Source organism: Symphalangus syndactylus, chromosome 23, assembly GCF_028878055.3.
Source record: "Symphalangus syndactylus isolate Jambi chromosome 23, NHGRI_mSymSyn1-v2.1_pri, whole genome shotgun sequence".
Taxonomy (NCBI): domain Eukaryota; kingdom Metazoa; phylum Chordata; class Mammalia; order Primates; family Hylobatidae; genus Symphalangus; species Symphalangus syndactylus.
The window spans coordinates 26040633-26062682 of NC_072445.2; the positions used below are offsets into that span (position 1 = coordinate 26040633).

The 22050-nt window shown below is 42.7% G+C and overlaps 1 protein-coding gene and 1 non-coding gene across 2 annotated transcripts; both read right to left on the bottom strand.

Moving 5' to 3' along the window:
• Positions 1 to 5330: 5330 nt before the first annotated feature.
• On the bottom strand, positions 5331 to 5521 carry LOC129473898 (U2 spliceosomal RNA). The gene has a single exon (XR_008654417.2). It is a non-coding gene; the product is annotated as a U2 spliceosomal RNA (small nuclear RNA).
• Positions 5522 to 7161: 1640 nt separating this feature from the next.
• Positions 7162 to 21724, bottom strand: LOC129473314 (glutathione S-transferase A5). Its single transcript, XM_055263692.2, has 7 exons — positions 21596 to 21724; positions 16250 to 16366; positions 13087 to 13138; positions 11738 to 11870; positions 9675 to 9816; positions 8393 to 8524; positions 7162 to 7505 (listed from the first exon to the last, which is right to left on the bottom strand). Exons 2-7 carry the CDS (start codon positions 16334 to 16336, stop codon positions 7383 to 7385), a joined length of 669 nt encoding a protein of 222 aa, XP_055119667.2. The 5' UTR covers positions 16337 to 16366; positions 21596 to 21724; the 3' UTR covers positions 7162 to 7382.
• Between the last annotated feature and the right edge of the window lie 326 nt (positions 21725 to 22050).

The window sequence follows — 22050 nt, forward strand, 5'->3', positions numbered from 1 at the left end:
TGGAGACATTCTTGGTTGTCACATCGAGGCAGAAGGTGGTGGGTAGTGCTTCAATATAGGTAGGTGGAGGCCGGTGATGCCTATCATGAACAGGACAGCCCCTGCACCCAAAGAATTACCCATCCCAAGGGGTGCCAAGGGTAAGATGAGAGACTTTTCCTTAGCCATTTTCAAGGTTTGTGGTGAGTTGGTTGAACCCTAGATAGAGAATGTGACTTGTCATCCAGCCAATTAGTGGGAAAGACTGAATCAGATTCTAGTTTTCCTGACATTCAGAAACTAATTTATTCCTATTATAAATCAACCTTAATTTTGAATTTTCACAGCTATAAAGTATTACAGTTACTTATATACACATTGTGTCCCCACTAAATTGTGAGGTTCCCAAAGAGCAGAGAGGTCTCACAGTATGTTTTAGCGCAGTGTATTGCACATGGTAGTAGTATTACAATATCACTGATACTTGGATAGATCACATAGCAATGCTAGACATTTTAGCAGTCACAGAAATTTCTATAATTTCATCTTTTGAACTTCCTTGAGAAAATCAAATGATACAGAAAAAATTAAATACAAAAATTAAATAATAGATCCAAGATAATGGATCAGCCAATCCTGATTATCAGACTCAATTTTCTACAATTTCACAGAATTAATAAAGATATGGGTGTGGCTCACTGAGTAGACCCAGAAGGACTAAGGAAGGAGGAATTTGGAAAGAGCAAGGTTATCAGGTAAGTGTTTAATTGGGCAAAGGACAAGGATTAACAGATAATTGTTGAATCAGGAATCTGAAAATTCACAAGAAGGGCATTATTGTTTTTAATTTTGTTAGTCATTAATCTAGGTCATCTTGCTTTATAGAAACAAAAGTTCTAAAGACTTAGATTCACCTGTAAGTTCTAGAAAATTGCTCCCAAAACATTCTGCCTGCCTTTCGGAGCATAACAACCTTAAAGAAATATTGAAAAGCCAATGGCATCAACACTTGACAACAAATCACAAAGCACTTTCTGAAGGAAGCATTAATGCGCGATCATCTACCATCAAGTTGTAAATTAGAATTGTGCTTGGCAGGTGTTGGTGTCTCTTTGCTCAGCAGGAGATGGAGGTTTGGAGAAGCAACTGCAGACATGGAACTGTCCAGTTGTATGTCCCTTTTACCAATCATTGGGAATTCCCAAGTCTATGATCTTGCCAAACGTAAATTCACAATAATTGTGTGTTTATTACTTGTCTAGAGAATGTAACTTTGGCATAAACACCTACCTTCCCTCTGGCAATGATCATATTCTTAGATTACGTAAAATGACATCATGACTATTTTTTCCCCTCATGACATTAATTTTTCTACTATCATTAAATTCTCATAGTCTAGTTTTCTAAATTCTTCATTTTTGCATTTCTTTAATATTTGTGAGAGTTGTCAGAGTCAAAAGGAGTCACAACGTTAGGAAAACTCTGACAAACACAGCTGAAAAAGGCCATAAAGAAAATGTTCTGGACATGCGCGGTGGCTCACGCCTATAATCCCAGCACTTTGGGAGGCTGAGGTGGGTGGATCACGAGGTCAGGAGATCGAGACCATCCTGGCTAACACGATGAAACTCTGTCTCTACTAAAAATACAAAAAATTAGCCGGACATGGTGGCGGGCGCCTGTAGTCCCAGCTACTCGGGAGGCTGAGGCAGGAGAATGGCATGAACCTGGGAGGTGGAGCTTGCGATGAGCAGAGGTGGCCCCACTGCACTCCAGTCTGGGCGACAGAGCAAGACTCCGTCTCAAACAAAAAAAAAGAGAATGTTCTTGCTCTTTATCTGATAACAAAACAAACTACGAAAAACACAACCTTGAACAAAGGCCATTGCAATCTTAGAATACTTCTGTTAGGGCATTTGCCCATCAACTGCTTCTTTAAACTTGGCCTGGCATTACCCTTGTTATTGATATTTGTAGTGAAAGATAAGTATTTCAAAACGTTTACTTAATCCTTATTTTTTTCCTATAAAACCCTTTTTCTTCCTTAACTTTCCTGAATACATACATAATTTACTATGACAAACATATACCCATTACAACACTTAATTCTCAAATAAATATCTTTTCTTTGAAAGGGTCTCTTTATTATTTAAGTTGAAACAATGTATCCAAAAGCAGGTGAATGCAGAACTTTCAAACTGTCATTCAAGCACACAGAGAAGACATTAATATGAGTTTAAAACAGATTTTTCTTGTGCCAAGGACACATTTTAAAGTATTTTTCTAGTGACCTAGATGCGAGGTCATGAGGTAATATAGGGAGATTTCTAAGATCAGTATTTACTTTGTTAAAGGCTGTCACCCTTGGGGCTCAACAACTTAATTTAAGGTCCTAATGTGGTGTATAAACTACATGTTCATTTCAATAGCTCCCTCCCACTGAAAGGAATAGAGTCAAGTTGAAAACAGCCACTCCCACACGTTTCAGGGCCGCAGGACTGCCTACTAGATTGTAAGAAAAATGGCAAGTCATGCTCTTATCACAAGGTAACTAGTTAATATGTTCCTTTTCAAGGTTGGCGATAAAAGTCTAACCAAAAATTTCAACAGATTTTGCTCTATTTACAGTAAGTCAGTAGAAACTGGCTTTTTGAAGATCCTCATTTTTAATGACTTGGATGGAAAGACTAAGGCAGATGAGACACCTCTGCTGGGAGCATAGCTGGGAGGGGATGTCTCTGAAGGGCAGGCTGATGGCACTCTGGAAGGCTTCTCTTACTGGGTTGCCACACAAAATGCAGGGCACCCAGGTAAATATGAATTCCGGACAAAGGATCAGTCATTTCTTAGTATAAGTATGTCCCAAACACTGTAGGAAACATGTTTATACTAATACAGTAGTCTAAAAATTTACATTTATTTGGGTGTCCTGTATCTTATCCGCCAAATCGGGCCACCCTATTTTTATAGTGTTTCCTCTCTGCATTGCTCAAATCACCGTTCCTGGCCTCTGGGCTTTTGCACACGGTATTTGTCCTGACTGGAATACTCTACTTTCAGCTCCTACTGTATTTTCTCTATTGTGTCTTTCCCTACATTAATTGAACATGATGTATTCAATATCAGATTTCTCCCTAGACTTTGAGCTCCTGAGAGCAGAGCCGCCTTCTTATCTGAGTCCAGTCCTTATTGTCTAGGACAAAACCTGGATGTAAGAGCTCCTAAAATAAGACAGTTTTAAAATTTACATGGAAAAATTCTAGCAAATACTAAAGTAGAGAGAGTAATATAACAAGTCTGAAGGTACCCATGACCTGGATTCATCAATTGCCAGCAACATTTCTTCATCTATACAAGGTAGTGGATCAAGTTATGTTGGCTCCCAAGAAAGGTATGTTCACGTCCAAATCCTTGAGTCCTTTAAATGCGACTATTTGGAAAGAGGCTCTTTGCAGATGAAGTTAAGGAACTTGAGATGAGATCATCCTGGTATATCCAGATACGCCCTACGCCCAATGACAAGTGGCCCTGTGTCCAGAATTGGTGGGTTCATGGTGTCGCTGACCTCATAAATGAGGCCGCAGACCCTGGTGGGAGTGTTACAGCTCTTAAAGATGGTGTGTCCAGAGTGTATTCCTTCAGATGTTCAGATGTGTCTGGAGTTTCTTCCTTCTGGTGGGTTCATGGTCTCACTAGCTTCAGGAGTGAAGCTGCATACCTTCGCGTACCTTCGCGTTGAGTGTCACAAAGCAGCGTGTCTGGAGTTGTTCGTTCCTCCCGGTGGGTTCAAGGTCTCGCTGGCTTCAGCAACCAAGCTGCAAATCTTCGTGGTGAGAGTTACAGCTCATAAACGCAGCACAGACCCAAAGAATAAGCAGCAGCAAGATTTACTACAAACGGCAAAAAAACCAAGCTCTCACACCGTGTAGAGATCCCAGCAGGTTGCCGCTCCCCGCTGGGCAGCCTGCTTTTATTCCCTTATCTGACCCCACCCACATCCTGCTGATTGGTCCATTTTACAGAGAGCTGATTGGCCCATTTTAAAGAGAGCTGATTGGTCCATTTCGACAGGCTGCTGATTGGTGTGTTTACAAACCTTGAGCTAGACACAGAATGCTGATTGGTGCATTTACAATCCTTTAGCTAGACATAAAAGTTCTCCAAGTCCCAGCAGATTAGCTAGATACAGAGTGCTGATTTGTGCATTTACAATCCCCTAGCTAGACATAAAAGTTCTCCAAGTCTCCACCAGATTAGCTAGATACAGAGTGCTGATGGGTGCATCCACAAACCTTGAGCTAGACAGAGTGCTGATTGGTGCATACACAATCCTCCAGCTAGACATAAAAGTTCTCCAAATCCCCTAGCTAGACATAAAAGTTCTCCAAGTCCTCACACGACTCAGGAGCCCAGCTAGCTTTGCCTAGTGGATCCTGCACTGGGGCCATGGGCGGAGCTGCCTGCCAGTCCCGTGCCCCGCGCCCACACTCCTCAGCCCTTGGGCAGTGGATGTGACCGGGAGCCACGGAGCAGGGGGCGGTGCCCATCGGGGAGGCTCCAGTGGGGTGGGAGCCCACGGGTGGGGGGGGCGGGGGGTGGAGGGGGGTTCAGGCATGGTGGGCTGCAGGTCCGGAGCACTGCCCTGCGGCTAGGTGGCTGAGGCCTGGTGAGAAATTGAGCACGGCATGGGCGGGCCAGCACTGTTGGGGGACCTGGTGCACCCTCTGCAGCTGCTGGCCTGGGTGCTATGCCCCTCACTGCCCAGGGCCAGGCGGCCACTCTGAGTGTGGGGTCTGTTGAGCCCGCCCCCACCCGCAACTCGGGCTGGCCCGCGAGCGCGCTGCGTGCAGCCCTTGTTTCCACCTGCACCTCCCCTTCCACACCTCCCCTCAAGCAGAGGGAGACGGCTCCGACCTTGGCCAGCCCAGGGAGGGGCTCCCACAGTGCAGCGGCAGGCTGAAGAGCTCCTCAAGCGTGGCTAGAGTGGACGCCGAGGCCGAAGAGGTGCCGAGAGCAAGCGAGGGCTGCTAGCACGTTGTCACCTCTCACCTGCAACACAGAGAACAGAAGACACAGATACGCAGAGGGTGAGGTGCTGGAAGCCCCAGGCAGAAAGTAGAGTGATGTGGCCACGATCCACGAAAGTCCAGAAATGCCAAGAGCCCCCAGAAGCTATAGGAGGCAGGGAAGGATTCTTCCCTAGAAATTCCAGGGGAATCTGGCCCTACTCGCACCCTGACTTTAGACTTCTGGCCTTCAGAATTCTAAGAAAATGCATTTCTGATGTTTCAAGCCACCCAGTTTGTAGTTTTTTTTTTTTTTTTTTAAACTTTATTTACTTCCCCCAAAGGTGAAAGTGCACCGTTCCTGGAAGTACTGCAATACCAGGTCGATGTGTGGAGTGGACGGAGCAAGCTCCTATTCCATCTCCTATATCGAAAAATCCATTTAATATGTTGTCCTCAGATAGAGGACGTATCAGATATTAAACTGATAAGAAGAGATACTACACTTGATCTTAGCCAAAAGGCTGAGAAGCGATTCCAGTTTGTAGTTTGTAGGGAATCTGTGAGAAAAGCCACAAGAAAACGATACAAACTCCCATGTACTCCCTCCACTACCAGGGGATTCTTTTCAACCAAATCCCAGACAGCATATCATTTCGTCTGCAAATACTAGTATTCATCTCTAGCAAGGAAGAACTGCTTTCCTAAACATAATCCCACTATGATTATGTTTAATATGATAATCTCTTATCATATTAAAATTCTATAATTCCCTAATTTCATCAAAGCTTCAGCATTCTAGTTCACGTGTCCCATTAAAATTTCTTAGCAGTTTGTTTATTTTGGTCAGCATCCAAGCAAGGTCCTTACAAAGCATTTGAGGGATATGAGTCCATTTTTTTTAGAAACTAATGAAAGAATAGAGACAGTCAGGTAGAGTGTGTGGAGATTTGTGAGTTCTCAAAACCTAGTCTCATATACCCAGGTTCTGGAGGTGCATAGAGCTGTGCATGGGTCTGTGCAGATGTCATTGTCCCTTGGTGATGAAGCACTGGGGACCCAGCAGGCCAAGCCCCACACCACGAGCTCACAGTACAGAGGAACAGACACAGTGGCCCTCAGGTGTTATTAGAGGCTCACTGGGGCTCTGTGGAGGGCAGAGGACAGCCCAGCGCTCCTGGGAAGCCATGACGTAGTGTTAAGTGGTCCACTCGGAAGGAGATTGCCAGGCATGGCTAGCAAATGTACCCAGGGAGGAAGGCAAGAGGCCCCACCATGCTCAGAGGGTGGATTGGGCTGGAGATCAAGGAGTGAGGACGGGTGTGAGGATGCCTTCTATATGCAGTCAGGACTCACTGCAGAATTCCGTGATTTTTTTTTCCAATTTGTATTTTAGAAAAGCTACGCTGGTTGTAAGTGGAGAAGAGACTAGAGCAAAGTGAAGCTGCAGGTAGGAAGCCTGTGTCTGTCTGCTCCCTCAACCACCTCTGCCAACTGTGGGGAAGCTCATTCTAACAGGGGAGCTCAAATTGCAGAAGCCCAGGTGTCCTAGGGGAGATTAACATTATAGGACCAGTATGTGGGTGGAGCTAGAAAGCACTGCTCATCTAAGCACTCTGGCACAATGCCACACCGTGGAAAAATGATTTTGCATGTAGTAGTTACTTATATGTAATTCACATATACCATCTGTATCTTGGCAGCCCAGGCCTGAGCGACACTGAGGGAACTGAGGGAATGTTCAGGACGGTGGCCCCCACAGAGCCTTAAGGAGCAGAGTGAGGATGAGCCAGGAGCACACGCACTGTAAGGGACAACAGGGTGGCCTGAGAGCAGAGGGTGGGTCTGTTTGCTCTTCAATATTTCCTCACCTCCTAGAAAACTGAGGAATCCACAGCAGACAGAATCATTGTTTTGCAAATGCATCAGAAAGAATGCTTTTATCAGAAATAAAATGACTGTTCAGGAAAAGAAGAAAATGTCTTTATGCCATTACCCAGGATGGTAACTCTTCTCCTGTGCATACCTGAAAATGTCAGAAGTGCATTTCTACATTGACATTTTAATAGATTGTACAACAAATGTTACAGGGCAATTCTTGGAAAAGTCAAACAAACCACATAATCTATAGTTTCTTCTTTTTTACCAAATTTTTAATTCCAAGAAAGTGGTAGGTTAGGAGGAGATTGGAAATCTAAATTCATATCAGATCCTAATGAAAACAAATCAATTTTAGCTAAGTCAACAAATAAGAGTTATTTATTATTTGATTAGCATGTAATTGGAAAGAGTTTATTAGCTTTACAAGAGGCACAATCCACACTTAGGTAAAGCACTTCATTGTTGCAAACTTTAGAATATTGGTCTGGCATGTTCTTGGCCTCCATGGCTGCTTTATTAAAACTTGAAAATCTTCCTTGCTGCTTCTAAAGATTTCACATCCATGGGAGGCTTTCTCTGGCTGCCAGGCTGCAGAAACTTCTTCACCGTGGGCAGGTTGCTGATTCTGGTTTTCAGGGCCTGTAATCCACAAAGCACAGCCTCAGAGTGAAGCCAAGGCCTGCCACCACCCTTAAGACGACCCAGGGAATCTGAGCCCCTCCTGCCAAAGACCAAGCGAGTCCCCTCCATGAGTACCAGCATGGAGGCAGAAACAGACACCCAGTGAGAAATGAAGATAAGAGGAATAACATGTAGCTCACTTTATTTTCCCCAAAGATGTCTTGAAGTTTTAATCAGTTCAGTCATCCCTATCTTTCTTCTTACATATTAATCCTGTAGATTTGTGGCTCATGTATAAGACAAGAAAAATCAACGTGCCTGTGAGATGCTAACATAGATCCGTCTCTAAGCAGAAGTAAAACTATGGGGAAATGGGTTGGAAAGGAAAATGTTATAGAAAACATTAAACACAAACCATGGGACCACCTTTTCTCAGTGAGAGACAGTGTCGGGGGCAGAGTGCTGGTGAGCTGGGCAGAGAGGACCACAATGTCTGACAAAAGGAGCCAGAGCCCAGGGAGGAAACCAGATGGAAAGGGCTCTGCTCAGACCGACTCAGTGCGGGAGGACAAGGGCACATGTGGGATAAAAGACATCACAGAGAACTCAGGAACAGAAACCACATTGAAATAGAGGGATGGGGAGAGCTGCTGGGCCCTGGGTCCTTTCCACGATAAAAGGCAAAATGCTCTTCATGGGGTAGCATGCACCACAAATTTCCTTTCCAGAACAAAAGTGTTTTCATTCCTCAAAATTGGAGCCTGGAAGCTGATGTTGGAGACCTTGGGGGCACTGAAGAGCTGGAGAAGGGTGGGGTCAAAACATGGTCAGTCCCAGGGCCCAGATATGAGGTCCCAATATAAGAGATGTGGGGCTGCCTCTCTGAGGGCTGTGAAATGGGTCACCTTCAGCAGAGGGAAGCTGGAGATAAGACTGGAGTCAAGCTCTTCCACGTAGTAGAGAAGTTCCACCAGGTGAATGTCAGCCCGGCTCAGCTTGTTGCCAACAAGGTAGTCTTGTCCGTGGCTCTTTAAGACCTGGAGAATGGGAGAAATCAGATCAGGAACACATGCCCACCCAGGCTGGGACCCCTGCTTCTTTCAGAACCTCTCCACCCTGACTTTCCCCACCTCTGTTGCCTTACTGCATGGGTGCAGAAATCCCAAGTTTTCTCCACATTATCTGAATGAATGAGAGAGTAAGAACTGTAACTCTACTCACTGCTTGGTTGGAGCCCAGGCTACCATTTTCTCTTCTCATCCACATCACTGTGGCGTCTACACGACCCACCCAGCTTGCTTCTTCCACATGCGCCAAGGACTTAGCACCTGCCTCCACATGTTCTGTCTGCCCCAGGCCCTACAGCGTGGAGCCCTCACATTCAGGACATGGCTCTACATTCTGCTCCTTTCCTCTCCAATCTCCCTTGGGCAGTGACTCCACCTTCATGACAACACTCTTCCCCCAGAAGGAGACTATTTCAGAGTCCTCATTTCTCCTTGTCTGCTCTCCTCATTCCCTGCTGTATCTCCCTGGGTTCTGAAGTAAACCTGGGTGAACCTGAATTCATCATATTTCTTATAGCATCGACTCTGGTTCCTAACCGGCACTCTGTTATAATTTGCAAGCTGAAGCGTTTAGAGGTGAACTGCACTGATGTCTGCAACTTACTATAAAATGCATTTTACAGAATCTTCCTCTGCATCCCACAGTCACTCTCCTTTTAAAAAATACTGATCCCTGAAACACTGCAATATTCTCTGGTTGGGCAATTGGTTTCCTGTCTTCCTACACAGGGTGCTAGAATATTTTCTGATGGATCACTTTCATCATGTTCGTCTTCAATAAAAGTCCATGGGGTTCCATAGACTCAACAGCAACCTCCAGTGTGGTCCAGAGCCTTCCACAGCCCACGTTCTACTTATGAATATGAAATTTTGTTGAACAGCGAATTTAATGCTGGGGTCTGTAAATTAAAATTTTACTGGAAAATCATAGCTTGGGTATAAGTGGTACAATTGTTCCTCCAAGTCTATTTGCATAAGATGCCTTGAGAGTCAGAGTGCTGCCTTGGTGTTCAGGAAGTCTCACTGAAAGCGAAGGTCAGTGGCCCCAGGAATTCCCAGCCACTATTGTTCTACTGGTGTCTAAACTCAGTTCCCCTAAACACTGAACAGCTTCACTTACTTTTTCAAAGGCAGGGAAATAGCGATTTTTTATTTTCTCTTTGACCAAGGCAGTCTTGGCATCTCTTTCCTCAGGTTGACATATGAACACAGGAAGGATCATTTCAGTCAAATCTACTATACCTTCTGTGTACATATCAATCCTGAAAGACAAAAACAACCAAATCATCAAATGCCTTTTGCCTTAGATTTTATAGGTTTATAAAAACCTAAGAGAATAGACGGTCAGATGGTGGCAAAGTAATTCACCTCCAGTTAGCGCCTTTTATACTCTAGTCATTATGTTCTGATTTTTACAGGTATATTAACATTTATTTCTTAAAACAACCTATCAAGGTAGATATATCTCTAAATTTTGGTACACACATGACCTAATACAGGAAAAAGAGCATGGTAGTCATAGTCATGAGAGAAATTGGTGGAATCACTGCCAGTAACCACTGATGCTGTGCCAGGATTTATCATCTCAATTGTGGCTTGTTCTGTGCATGAACTTAGTGTGAGTCAAATGGCCAAAGACCTGCCCCCTAAGTAATCCTAAAAGAATCCGTGGCACAGCCATCTCAGCCATATTTCTTGTCCTCTCTCATCATTTTACAGCTCCCAGGGCTCCTGTGCCCCATATTAGCTGTTCTTCCAATTACACCCATGAAATACGTTTCCACAGCCCTCTCCATGTGCTGTTGCCTAACTCTAGCCATGTGTGCCTTTCCTGAGACCCCACCTAAGAATCCCCTTCCCTGGTGAAATTCTCTGTACAGTTACAACCAGTGCAAGCTTTTCTTCTTTTGTGTCAAACTAGAGTTTCACAATACTTTTTAAAACAAGACCTTTACTGACGTATGTTCACATACTGTAATTGCAACCTGTTAAATTACACTATTGAGTGGTTTTTGGTGGATTCACAGAATTCTGTAATAATCATCACAGTCTAATTCCAGAATTATTCTTATCACCCTGATAAGGACATCTGTACCATTAGTGGTATTCTTCATTTATCTCCAAGCCCTACTCCTTTACCTCCAGGCAGCCACTAATCTGCTTTCTACCTCTATGGATTTGAATATCTGGACATTTCATACAAAAAGAATCCTATAATACGTGGCCTTCTGTGTCTCATTTATTTTATGTAACATGTCTTTATGGTTTAACCATCTTGTAGCATGCATTGGTACTTCATTCCTTTTCATGACCAAATAACTTTCCATTGCATGGCTAAGGTATTTTTTCTCCTCCATGGATTGATTGATGGATATTTGGATTGTTTCCACTTTTTGAATACTATGAATACTGTTATTTGCATTGTTCATTTATGTAAAAGATTTAGTGTGGATGTATTTTTGATTGTTTGGGGATATGCCTACTAAAGCAACTGCTGGGTCACTGGTAATACTATGTTAAAGTTTTTGTGGAGCTGCCAACAGTTCCATTCAGGATTTATTTGGAATTATGCGGTCTCATCACAACAGAGAGGAGACCCCAGGGCTTTGTTGGTATTGAATCAATCTGGCTGTTTCAGCCTTCTATCCATGTGTCAAGGTAACCCCAGCATCCTGGGCACCAGCCTCTACCAGCCCTGCTCAAGTGTTCTAGTCCGTATAATTGGTTGGTAATTTAGGTTCCTGGTCATGATTCTTGGAATTACTGAGACCTGAGATTCAGCTTATTTGCAGCCTTCCCTCCCCAGGCCTTCATCTACAGACTCTCAGACATTCTACGCCTTGCTTTATGCTGTTGGCTGGAGTCTAGCCTCTGAAGCTCTGAGTACCTGAATCATGATTCCCCATCGTCCTCAGTTCATAGGGTTTATGAGTGTTTGGAAACCTCTGTCAGGTTGCAGGATCCATGGACTGCATCCTCTTCTAGAATCACCCTCGCCTGAACCCTGCCCATGTTCACTGTTCCTTCATCTCCATGGGGCTCTGCAATACTGGACCTCAGCGTACACGCCCAAGACCCAGCCTGCTGCTGGTCATGATGCCCTGCCATGGTCCCACTCACTCAAGGAAGGACCTAAGTCACTCTGTGTTCTCTGTGGATGGAAGAACAGAAAATATACCGTACAGGGCTCTCTCCTTCATGTCTTTCCCATAAAGGTTGTATTTGCTGGCAATGTAGTTAAGAATGGCTCTGGTCTGCACCAGCTTCATCCCGTCAATCTCAACCATTGGTACTTGCTGGAACAGCAAACTCCCATCTTAGAAAGAAGGAAGAAAAAGGAGCATGAAATGTCTATGAAACCCACCCTTTCAGGATGAAAAAAATGGTTATGGAAATGACTAAATTTGTGAAATGAAAAAGAAATTATTGCCTGGTAAGATTTCACTTGAAACAACTTTTTTCCTTGTTTTGTTTTTTGAGACAGAGTCTCACTCTGTCGCCCAGGCTGGAGAGCAGTGAGACGATCTCGGCTCACTGTAACCTCCGCCTCCTGGGTTCAAGCAATTCTCCTGCCTCAGCCTCCTGAGTAGCTGGGATTACAGGTGTGCACCAACATACCTGGCTAATTTTTGTATTTTTAGTAGAGATGTGATCTCATCATGTTGGCCAAACTGGTCTCGAACTCCTGACCTCAAATGATCCACCCACCTCAGCCTCCCAAAGAGCTGGGATTACAGGTGTGGGCCACCACACCTGGCCCAAACAACATTTTTAAAGTTTCCTGTAGTTCTTCTTTTTCTTAAGAAGCTTCCTTTTACTTTTTGTCCTGTTACTTCATTTTTGTTTTTATTTCCCCTCCAGATACATAGTAGGACTGTTGTATTTTTTGTGTTGATTTATCTTCATGGATATTTTAGGAAGAGGTTGGGACAAGTTACAATAGGACTGGCAACAGGGTGCCATTTAAAATGGGAAGTTCGCAGGGTAAGTCTCATGGTGTTTGTGACATTTAAGGCAGGTTCTGAGAGGTTTTTAATGTAAGAGTCCCTTTTTCTGCTCTTCAAAGCCTGCAATGGTGCTGCAGTGTTACTTTGTCACCGCCCCCCCACCCCCCACCATGAAAGAAAAACCTCAAGGCAGTGGCCACGTGGATTTCTCCTCCTTTCATCTAGCATTTCTCCTCCTTTCATCTAGCGTGTGTTCTTGCGTGTGCTTGGATGGGGAGGGCTGTATGGGATCCTGTGCTGATAATCACAGCTCACTGACGGTGCCCCAAGCATGAAAACAAAGAAAGGGCTTTCCCCGGGGGCGGGATATCATTAACAAATACTCTGAGACGTCTGGTCCTTTTAGCTTGGAGAGAGTTGCCAGACCTGATCAAGGAGCCACATCCCTTCCATTTTAACCACTTTCACCCTCTCCACCATGACCAAATATCACCCCCCACACACATAGGCATTCCCAGCTGCTCAATGTTCCTCTGTACCTTCTACTAGATACCCTCATCAGAATTACTTAGAGATTGATCTTACCATTTCTTAACTTGTCCAAATCTTCTGCAGATTCTATAAATTTCTCTTCAAACTGGAAGCAGAAACAGTAAATGGGTTCTTCTTAGTTAATTCTATTATAGACTTGTGACCTTGAATGGCCCCTATCTGGTGCATGATTTGGAGAATATAAGATTTCTGAGTTTCGCAGGATACACAGAGGGGGCTGGTCGTGGCCATTTGGAAGTTTAGACCTAATTCATTGAGAACAGTGCATGGGTCACAGCACATAGCTGCTCAATCTTTTAGTTCACCTCCACCCTGATTTCATGAATGTCTATGATGAGGTCATGTTTTGAGAGGGGACATCACTGGAGAGACGGCACTGAGCAGTTCTCCTAGTTATGGTGTTGTCATATCTTAGGAAAGCCTGTATCTCCAGGTGAGATCAGACCACAACCTTGTGTGTCCCCAGTGTGGGGTATGCCATGGGCTAATGGCCGTCAAATGTTCTGCCACCAAGGAGCCTCTGCTATAATTTATATCACCCTACTTTTCAGGAACCCTGCTAAGGGTGAAATAGGTTGCCGCTATTGCACAGCTTTAACACTTGCAACTATAATTTTCTCTTCTGAAGTACATGGGACCCAATAGGGTAAAATTCTCAATTTAATAAAGGAATTAGAGTCCCACACTAACTTATTTTTCATGAAAACCTCTGGTTTCTGATGTGGTTTTGTGGGTTCAATATCACCATTTTCATGTACTGGCTTCTTGACTTTGGACGTGTTACCAAAACTCTCTATGTCTGAGTATGCTAAACTATGAAATGGGTATACTCATGGTACCTATGGCATAGGTTGATATCAAGATTAAATTACAAGGTCATGCAAAGCACTTAGAAAAGTAGCAGGTGTATAGTAACTGCTCGTTAAATATAGTTATGTTTAGAATTTTGAAACTATACTTAGTTCCTGTTCTACATCCAGTAACTTAAACCTTGGAGTAAATTCCACCTTGTCCTGAGACAAGTCACTTTGGTGGAAATGGCAGCCAGCAACGAGGCCGTCTCAATCTGACCAGAAGCTATGAGTGGATGCAGGTATTCAATACAGATATGAAATTCAGTTATTACATAATGATGCAGTTGACTTAAATAGGCAGAATCTATCAAACCAAAAGTCTAAGCAAAAGTTATCAAGGTTTTCTGGATTTCAATGTTGTTATGATCTGATTCCAATCTTGACTCTCCCTCAAAATAGCTGTGTGATCTAGGAATTATTGCTTAAAATCTTCAAGCCTTAGATTCTTAATCTGCAAAATAGGAATATAATATTTTCTTAAATGGAATTTTGTAATGTTTCAAAATGCATGATACAGGGCCTGACCCACATACATCAAGTAATACGTAGTAGCGGTGTTTGCAGTGGCTAATTATACTTTAATGGAGTTCTTTATGGTGAAAGATCAGGAATTTGGGCGTTTCTGGCTTGCTCCATGGAACAGAATTTGTTGTGGATCTATGATCACACAGGACCAGGATCTAGAGGTCATGGGGGTGTGTGCCAGCAATTAATAAGGCATCCAGTTCAGGACAAACCTAAGGAACAGTGGGTGGTCCAGGCAGGAGGTTAGCCGAGGTGGGGTGGGGTTGGCAAGTGGGATGTGAGGACTGGGTTGTGATCATCAGCCTTAGGGCACTGAGACCCCCGAAGCCTAGCAAGGTCTGCAGTCAGCCCTGCCCCCGCCTTCAGTCCGGCTGGATGGAGACCTGGGAACCTGGGTTCCTCCCAGCCTTGCCCCGCCCTCCCTCGTGCTGAACTCTTCCTACCCGGGCTCTGAACACATCCTTGAGCTGCAGAGCTGATGTCTGGGTGACAGTGAAACAGGGTATTCATTTGTACAAAGGAAACAACCTAGAATGATAGTGTTTGGATTTCTTATGTGCTTATTTCTTCATAGAACAGAGAAGGGGTGAGGCTAAAGTCCCAAGCCTTCGTGAAGCAATGCACAAAGTACCGTTCCAAGGTTCAGGTCCACACGGCACTGTGAGGCTGAAGGGGCGCGCTAGAAGTTCCCTTCACAGGACGCCACCTGACCTGAAACCCTTCTTTTTTGCTGCCACCTGAGGGACAAGATCTCCTGAGTTTGTCCATGACTCACTTCCCAGGAAAACCCTCAGGCAGTCGCTGAAGGACTCTGGTCTGGACTGGGAAGTGTTTTTCTCAGTGACACCTCTAGAGGGCAGCACTTAGCGGAGTCCCACAGACACCTCCCAGCATTTCCTGCTCAAACCCTGGGAGGATGGCCTGGTAACACTGGGGAATGCTTGGGTGTTCTAGAAGCCTCCACCCCTCATTTTAACCATGTGTTTACTTGTCTGCATCCTCATAGACATGTAGGCCGCCCCAGGGCAGGGACTGTGTCTGTCTTGTTCACTATCTCCGTGACCTAGTACAGAACCTGGAATTAATAAGTGCTCAAGCAAATAATTGCTGTGAATGTAGTCAGTCTTTAATAGGTAGTTTGTTACAATCCACTCCCTTACACCTCTCATTTATAGTTTGCATTTTACCTCTAACTACAGCCATTTTTTAATATTATGTATTTTTATTTTTTTATTGTGGAAATTATGAACATGAATAAAAATAAACAGAAAAGCATAAAAATTCTCCTTATACTTCTCACCTAGAATCAATAATTATCAACCAAAACCAATGTGATGTTATATTTATGCCCACCTACTTCTCCTCTTGTAATAATTCCAAAGAAATCCCAGATCCATATGATTAATCCTTAAATACTTCAATGTGTTTTCCTAAAACACATAAACTACTCTAAAGATAACCATAGTACATTATCACACATGAAATATTAACAATAATTATTTCATGTCATCAAATATTCAGTCAATATTCATGTCTCTAATGCCATAAATTATTTTTTACAGTTTGTTTAAATTCTAATCCACTTACGTTCTACACTTTTTGATTAGTTTCTTAATTGTATTTTAATATGTATGCTCTTAGATGAGAAGAAATTTTAACAATTTTTGGGTCAAATCTATTCATCTCTTTCTTAATTACAGTCCATGTTTATTTAAGGCCTAATGCTTCAGTAAGCAATCATTGCATAGTTTCTGTGGGAAAAGTATGTGATAACGCAATTTTAAATCCAACTTAAGATGACCTAACTCAGAACCTACCTCTATTCCAGCTGCAGCCAGGAGCCACCGGATGCACTCCATTCTGCCCCGTGCATTGGAGTAGTGGAGCTTGGGCTTCTCTGCCATGATAGCAGTCTCCTGGAGGTTTCTCTAAGCCTGAATGAATGAATGAATAATTGAAACCATAGAATCAAAAATGTACTTTAGGATGTGTGGTTGAAAACCACAAACAATGCTAAAGAAGAAGCTGCCTTCTTCATGACTGGGTTGAAGGAGTTCCTGGAATATTTTCTTGGCTCAAATTGTTACCCAGCAGTGGCCACCCTCAGATTCCAGCAAACCAGTCTCAAGTCTTCATTGTTTAACTGTGACTTTTCTTGGCAGCATAAGAGGTGAGAGTATGTGGTAATAATATATGTATAGGAGTTAATGGGAAGAGGAAGAATTCAAGAACTAATATTTATTGAAAACTTCCTAGTGATCCTTCCTCAATGCTAGTCCCTTTCAATATTTTATATCTTTAACCCTCCTTATAGTCCCATGAAATGGTTGTTTTCTCCATTTTTTAGTTAATGAAATGGAACATCAGAGAAATACAATGTTCACAGTCACAATCTGGTTGGTGATGGACATGAATATCTACACCAAGGACTAAAATGAAGTCATGCCTGGAAGCCAGCTGGGTGAAGGCCCTGGGAACCCATGAACTGGCCGTGAAACCAGAGGATGTCACTGACAGGGAGGACCAGCAGGGAGCTTAGTCACTCTTCAGCTCTCTGGCTGTGAGACTGCATTTGATCAAAACCAGAAATTAGGCTTCAGACTTGTTTTACTGTAGCTAGAAGATCCAAATTCTTTCAACAGAGAATGCTAATCCCTTGCTTCTTTTGGCACTCTATATTCTAACTCTGTGGGGGGCATTTTGTTTTATAACCTGGCAAAAGAGATGTTGCTGCATTAACTTTGCAGGATAAGGAAGGAGCTAGCATTTGTTCAACGTCAGTCACACATTGGCCATTCTTCTAAACTTCTCTCATTTGTCCTACAAAAATCACCTAAGGTGAAAGGCTGTTACTATTCTCATTTTACAGTTGAGGATACTGAGGTTTTTAAAGTAACTTACCCAGATTAAGTGGTGGATCTGGGATGCAGACTCACTGCTATTAAAAACTAAATACAGAGTCTTATTTTCTATGTTAGTGTTTCTCAAATATGCATGGTAATCTTTCAGTAGATTGTGAAATCCCACTACTTTTTAAAATAAAATAGAAAAGAATAAAAATACCAGCGAGCATGACATGTTGAAGGGTGAGTAATGTTTCATGAGATGTTAGTTTCAGTTATTTGTATATTGTGTGTACGGATGTTTGCATGTGTGCACGCTCGCCTGCTCGTTGTACATGGTTAGAGATAAATTGACTGGGCTCATCAGTGAAGTTTGATAGCCCTTGCTCTATCCCAGGCTGTTTGGGAGGTGGAACATAGCAGAGTATCAGAGAATGAAAACCAACGGCTGCAGGGACAGATGCAACTAATTGTATCATGAATGTGAATGGAAGGACACAGGACTCATTGAAAGCAGGAGTTCCGGTGTCAGGACTTAGGAACAGTTGCATTCTCTCTCCAAACCCCCAGCTCTGTTATTAAACATTAAGATTCTTCTTGCAAAGTTTTGTGGTTGTTGAGTTTAGAAGAAAAATATACTTGCCTTTAACAACTAATGTATTTCTTTTTTTTTTTCTTTTTTGAGATGGAGTTTCACTGTTTTTTTCCCTGACTGAAGTGCTATGGCACAATCTCAGCTCACGCACCCTCAGCCTCCCAGTTTCAAGTGATTCTCCTGCCTCAGCCTCCCAAGTAGCTTGGATTACCAGCACATGCCACCACACTTGGCTAATTTTGTATTTTTTGTAGAGACAGGGCTTCAGCATGTTGGCCAGGCTGGTCTCAAACACGTGACCTCAGGAGATCCACTTGCCTCAGCCTTCCAAAGTGCTGGAATTACAGGCGTGAGCCACTGCACCCGCCGTCAACTAATGTACTTCTACAAAAGTATGTATGACTTAAATTTAGACATCAAAATCTTTTTTTTATACTTTAAATTCTGGGGTACATGTGCAGAACGTGCAGGTTTGTTACATAGGTATGCACATGCCATGCTGGTTTGCTGCACCCTTCAACCCGTCATCTACATTAGGTATTTCTCCTAATGCTATCCCTTCCCTAGCCCCCCACCCCACTATAGGTCCCAGTGTGTGATGTTACCCTCCCTGTGACCATGTGTTCTCCTGGGTCAACTTCCACTTATGAGTGAGAACATGCAGTGTTTCGTTTTCTGTTCTTGTGATAGCTTACTGAGAATGATGGTTTCCAGCATCATCCATGTCCCTGCAAAGGACATGAACTCATCCTTTTTTATGGCTGCATAGTATTCCATGGTGTATATGTGCCACATTTTCTTTATCCAGTCTATCATTGGTGGGCATTTGGGTTGGTTCCAAGTCTTTGCAATTGTGAACAGGGCCACAGGAAACATACATGTGCATGTGTCTTTGTAGTAGAATGATTTATAATCCTTTGGGTATATACCCAGTAATGGGATTGCTGGGTCAAATGGTATTTCTAGTTCTAGATCCTTGAGGAATTGCCACACTGTCTTCCACAATGGTTGAACTAATTTACACTCCCACCAGCAGTGTAAAAGTGTTGCTATTTCTCCACATCCTCTCCAGCATCTGTTGTTTCCTGACTTTAATGATCGCCATTCTAACTGGCATGAGATGGTATCTCATTGTGATTTTGATTTGCATTTCTCTAATGACCAGTGGTGATGAGCTTTTTTAATATGTTTGTTGGCTGCGTAAATAGACATCAAAATCTTTTAAATGTCTACATTTTAAAATGTGGGAGTCAATATTTTAGCCTTTGGAAAGTAAAGAATTATTTGAAATCATACTGGACCAACTCACCTGTTCTGTAATTAGATATTTTGACATTGCACTTTCCTAACCTGGGAAATGGAAGTAGCATTATTCAGCAGAAAGAAAGGGAGAGTGAAGTTCACACAAAAGTGTGGGGTGTGGTTGTTTAATTGTTATGGACCAAAGTTCACAGTGTCATGATTCCAATCCCCACACTAAGCTCTCTTAGCCATTGATTGAGGATCGTGTTTCAACAGGAAATGAATTTTTATCTTACATAACATTTTATCACAACACTCCTGCTGATAACTAACATATCACCTCTCAATATGAGGTTTCCAAGGGTCAGGCTAAGACTGGGGCAGAGGTTACCGTTGAGCTTTGTTGGGTCAACAGAAAATGAGAACCAGAGAGCTCAAGGATTTGCCATGGGTCACACACACATGCTCCTCATTCATGGTCAATATCTAGGGAGTGTGTCTACCTTCTGCAACAACCCTGGGAAATGGCTCCTAATAGCCATTCAATGGGCACATTGAGTTTCAGAAAGCTAAAGCACTTGTCTCATGCTGCACACTTGGTGAGTGTTGGGTCAGCCTGAACTCCTTCTGATTGTAGGTCCAGAGCTTTTCCATTCCACCCCATAATCTGGCTCTCTGCTCCTGTCTGAGAAGTTGTTTCATATTTTTCTATTCAGAGTATATTAGCCAACTAAATGTTGGAAGGAGAGGGTGAGAGGGGAACATCTAATTCATGAGTTCTTACTCTTAGCAACTTTTCAGGGGCTTGCTTGGAAGAAAAAAGTAATAAAAGTGTGTCTTTCTCTACTTTGACAACCTAAAATCCAGACTGAGTTGAAGACTAGTATAACTGTATTTACATCAATTAAAAATGGGCTTAATTTGAAAGGAATATAAGCTATCGTAATTCCAGGAGTAAATTAAAAGAGTTACGTCTCTGAAGTGGTCCGAATGACACTGTTTCTTATCAGAGAGAAGGGGGAATGAGATAAACCATGACTCCTCCCATTATAGGGTTCATAAAAGCTGTAGGTTGTTTAGTCTCTGATCCTCAATTTTCTCTTCTTAGAGTAGAGGTAGTTATTTCTACTTTTGAGGGTTGTTGAGAAAGTTAAATGAGATAATGTACAAAAAATTCATAGTAGGAACTCAGCAATGGGTGTTTGTTCTTGTCCCAGTGCTTGGAAGATGGGTGAGTCTCTGGACACATTGAGTAGCCCATGGATCCTCTTTCTTTGATCTATCTATCCATCGGTTATTTTACTTATCAACAATCTATGTATATGTATCTATTTATAATCCTTATCTGTCTACCCATCCATGTATGTATTATTTTATCTATCAATCGTTCTATGCATCTATCTGTCTGTAATCTGTCTGTCTCTTCATCATCTATTATCTATATATCCATATCTCTAGATCTCTATATTTTGTCCATAGAACTCTAGTAGGAATAAATTTTTATATGAATCCAGACATATCAAATCTGTCATATGGTGGCTGTCTGTTTCTCTCTCTCTTTCCTTTTTAGCTCCTGTACAGAGGTTAATGATATTCACTAATCAGTCCACCTGGATTAACAGGAAGTTTTCAGTGAATGTCCAAGCAGTGGGGCACATCGGTAACACAGCCTTGCTTAGCCCCATGAAGTCATGTAGTCCCATGGTTCTCAACCAGGGGGATTTTGCTCCTCTGCTCCAGAGGACATTGAGCAAGGTCTAGAGACATTTTGGGTTGTCACATCTGCCGGAAGGGAGAGGGGGCTACAAATCAGATAGGTAGAGGGCAGGGATGCCTAGAAACATCCTAGAGTGGGCAGGACAGATCTCCGTTCAAAGAATTACACAGTTCAAAGGGCATCAACAGTCAGAGCCTCTTTCTTAGCTATCCTCTAGATTGGCCATGAGTTGGTAGTACTCCAGAGACAGAATATGACTTGTCGTCAAGCTAATTAGTGGCAGAGGCTCAACTAGAATCTAGTCCTCCTGACATTCAAACTAATTTATTCTAATTATAATAAACCTTAGTTTTGAATTTTCACAGCCAATATAGTATTACAGCATCACAACTTACAAAAATTGTGTTTTGACTACTTATATAGAGAAAAAAATTTTTGCATACATTGCCACTTCTTCCAGCACTGATTATTCTCAGATTGTTTAAAATGCTACCATTTCTTTTTTCTCCTCATGTCATTGTTTCCCATACCATTAAATTCTGAGGCCCTGGTTTTCTAAATTCTTCATTTTTACATTTCTGTAAAGATGTATCCAACAGAAAAGAAATAAACAATTTTTGAACTGTCACCCAAACACACCAAGATGGCACGATATGAGTAAAAACAGACTTTTCCTTGTGCTAAGGACACATATTAGCATATTTTTCTAGGAGGTTAAACAGAGCACGTGAGGCAACGTAGAGAGATTTATAAGATCAGTACTTACTTTGTTAAACGCTGTCACCGTCCTGGCTTGACAACTGAATTCCAGGTCTTAATGTATTTATAAGCTCTTTGTTCCTTTCAATAGTTCCCTCCCACTGAAAGGAGAAAGGTCAAGTTAGGGAAAAGCCACTCCCACACATTTCATGGCCAAGGGGCCACCTACTGGATTCTAAGACATGAGGCAAGTGATCTGCTCATCAGAAGAAACTGGTTAATATGTTCCTTTTCAAGGTCGGCAATTAAAGTTTAAACAATACATTTCACCTAGATTTTGCTCTCTTTTCAAGTCAGCAGAAACTGGCTTTTTAAAGATGCTTTTTTTCGTGAGTTGGATGCAAGGACTAGGGCAACTGAAAAATCTCTATTGTGAGCATAGCTGGGAGGGGATGTCTGTGAAGGGCAAGCTGATGCCACCCTTTTCTTACTGGGTTGCCAAACAAAATATAAGACATCCAT

Coding starts and splice junctions, on each gene's coding strand:
- LOC129473314 (XM_055263692.2), bottom strand. CDS start 16,336: ATGGCAGAGAAGCCCAAGCTCCACTACTCCAATGCACGGGGCAGAATG. Junction 11,871..13,086: donor TTTGGACAAGTTAAGAAATG/GTAAGATCAATC, acceptor CTTCTTTCTAAG/ATGGGAGTTTGCTGTTCCAG. Junction 9,817..11,737: donor GACATGAAGGAGAGAGCCCT/GTACGGTATATT, acceptor TTTGTCTTTCAG/GATTGATATGTACACAGAAG.